The sequence below is a fragment of the Phaenicophaeus curvirostris genome, chromosome Z (assembly GCF_032191515.1).
Source record: "Phaenicophaeus curvirostris isolate KB17595 chromosome Z, BPBGC_Pcur_1.0, whole genome shotgun sequence".
NCBI lineage: Eukaryota > Metazoa > Chordata > Aves > Cuculiformes > Cuculidae > Phaenicophaeus > Phaenicophaeus curvirostris.
In genome coordinates this window covers 65,349,424-65,352,177 of record NC_091431.1, presented here as the reverse complement: position 1 = coordinate 65,352,177, position 2,754 = coordinate 65,349,424, and the positions used below count along the sequence as shown (strand labels likewise).

At 54.0% G+C, this 2,754-nt stretch overlaps 1 protein-coding gene across 1 annotated transcript; it reads left to right on the top strand.

Annotated features, from left to right (window-relative positions):
• The first annotated feature begins 1,136 nt into the window (after positions 1-1,136).
• Positions 1,137-2,523, top strand: LOC138733344 (avidin-like). The gene is made up of 4 exons (XM_069880456.1): positions 1,137-1,274; positions 1,406-1,607; positions 2,114-2,234; positions 2,490-2,523. Exons 1-4 carry the CDS (start codon positions 1,203-1,205, stop codon positions 2,521-2,523), a joined length of 429 nt encoding a protein of 142 aa, XP_069736557.1. The 5' UTR covers positions 1,137-1,202.
• The last annotated feature ends 231 nt before the right edge of the window (positions 2,524-2,754 follow it).

The following is a 2,754-nucleotide window of genomic DNA, read 5'->3' as shown; positions in this document are numbered from 1 at the left end:
TAGATGTGCGTCACGTTTGCTGACCACCAGTCAATCTGGATCGCCTCGGTTAACCAGGACTGCTGATAAATGATGGAATGTGGGTTGGTGAGCACTTCCGTCACCTCCTTCAGTACACCTAGATGGATCCCATCCAGCTCCATAGACTTACGTTTGTCTAGGTGGTGTTAACAGGTCACTAACCATTTTCTCTCAGATTATGGGGGCTTCGTTCAAATCCTCGTCACCGTCTTCCAGCTCAGGGGTCTTGGTAGCTAGAGAACAACGGGTCTTACCATGAAAGATTGGGGCAAAGAAGACAACAAGTGCCATAGTTTCTGATGCAGGGGTCTCCATCAGCTCTTGCTGTCATGACTGGGGAATTAAAACACACATGTATTAGGAGACTGTCTTGAAAATCACTGAGGAATGTGTGAGAAAATCTCCTGTAAACTGAGTCACCTTGACTTCCCTGTCCAGCAACAACTATGAAGTAAACAGAATTATATAAATATGTGCTGAGAAGTATTTGAGAATCCCTATATAAATCCAGTTTTTGTCAGCTTTAAAATGTGATATCTAAGATAGTCAAGCAATGTTTATTTTTCATAAGCAAAATAATTTCCTTTCAACAAAAGCAATCTTGTGAAAACAGCAGCAAACCTTCATGCCAGTCCTAGGCTAGAGACAACAAGCACTTTGTGGCTGTTTAGGTACTGGGATGGGTATAGAGCAAAGCCCCAAGAGCAGCCCAGTGCTGGGGGGTTTTGTGGGAGGATGCCTGAAGAGGAGAGTCAGGGTGAGTCTGTGTGCTGCAGCCAAACCTGGGGTGCATTTGTGCTAAGGGTCTTTGACATGTCTATGCACCCTGGGCACAGCAATGGGGTGACAAACAGGTGGCAGAAGGGACAACAGCCCTTGAGAAGGGATTTCCCTTGCTAAGCATCCGTCTTGGCAGTCACTCATGTGAAGAAGCCAAGGCCTCCCTGCAAGGTGCAAGGGAAACGTGAGCAAGGATGGGTGGTTTCTGGGAATATCTGTGAGCACTTATCCTCTCACGTGTCTGGGATGCATGAATTTGGATACACTCAGGTTGCCCAACATCCTTACCAGAGCTGCCACCCATAATCTGGCAGCAATAAAAGGGCGAGGGAGCAAGCACATTGACAGAGCCCTCCGAGGAGCATATCCCTGCGTACATTAGCTCTCTGCCTGCTGCGGAGATGGAGCAAGTGACTCCCTTTCTCCTGGTGCTCAGCCTGGCCCTGGTGGCTCCTGGCCTCTTTGCAGGAAAGGTAATGGCAATGCTGGGATGCATGGGACAGGGTGGGCAGGGAGGCTGCGTCTCCTGGGGCTGCCCACCCCTGCCACTCTGTCTGTGCCCAATCTGTGCTGTGGCACCTATTCTAAGTCCCCTCTGCTCTAGTGCAACTTGACTGGATCCTGGATCAATGACCTGGGCTCCAACATGACCATTTGGCCCATAGACAAAGAAGGCAACTTCAACGGCATCTACTACACGGCTGTGAAAGACACCCCAAATGACCCCAAACGTTCACCACTTCTGGGGTCCCAGCAACCCTCAGAATACCCCACCTTTGGCTTCACTGTTAACTGGACCTTTACAGGTGCTTCACGTTTCCCAGCATCCCTGCAGTGTCCCCTGATCTCCCTAGTTCCCCTTGTGACCCAAAGGTCCCCTACCCTCCCTGAGGGGTCCCCAGAGTTCCTCTCCCTTCCTTGTGAAGACCGTGATGCTCCCCTGCCATCCTCTGTGGGCCCCTGGTGATTCCCTGGCTCCAGCTGCGGTGACCCCAGTGCTCTCCCATCTCCTGTGGTGTCCCTGATGGTCCCCCACCCCTGATCCTGGAGCTCCTTGGCTGGTGTCACATCCCAGTCCCAGAAAGCAGAAATTGTGCTGGGGGCTGAAGCGCGCTGCTCTCTGCTCATCCCCACACGAGATGTTGACCTCTCTGACACCTCCTGCCTGCTCTCCCCATCACTGCTGTCACCAGAGGGCAGGGACAGCCTGGATCTGCTGTCCCCTGCTCTGAGACAGGCCGCAGAACCACTGCTGAGAACTGACCTGCCTCCTTGGCCGTGCTCAACCCCAGCTCTTGCCCTGTCCCTGCAGACTCCGTCACCGTCTTCACAGGCCAGTGTTTTGTGGATGAAGATGGAAAGGAGATTTTGAAGACCATGTGGCTCCTGCGTTCACATGAGAACAGCATCAAGGACGACTGGAAAGCCACCAGGTAAGTCTCTGTCCCTGCCCTGCATGGGTGCCCTGTACATCCCTGAGGGCCTGGGGAGCCCGGCAGAGCTGCTGCCAGTGCAGGGGTGACTGAGGATGAGCCACTCGTGCACAGCGTCCTTGGGGGTCCTGCCAAGGTGAAAGGGCTGCTAGGGGTGGGACGAGGCTGGGGGGTGTTTGGCAGCAGGAGAGTGTGTTTGTCCTGCGCAGGGATGCATTTCCCATTCTTACATGTCCTCCCTCTGTGTACCTGCAGGGTTGGCTACAACAACTTCACTCGCATCAAGTGATGGGGATCAGAGATGCCTGCACCCTGGGGCCCACACCCTGCTGCCCCGCTGGCATCCAGAGGTTCTCTGCTGCCCCAGGACTGGGCTGGGATCCCACCTGCTCCCAGCATCCTGGCTGGGAAACACATTCTCACACTGCCCTGCTTCCTCCCAGTGCCTCCCGTCAGCCCGGTGGTGGGTCCCTCCCCTTCTCGAGTCTTGCTGCTCCTGCTTATGGAGTCAAATAAACCC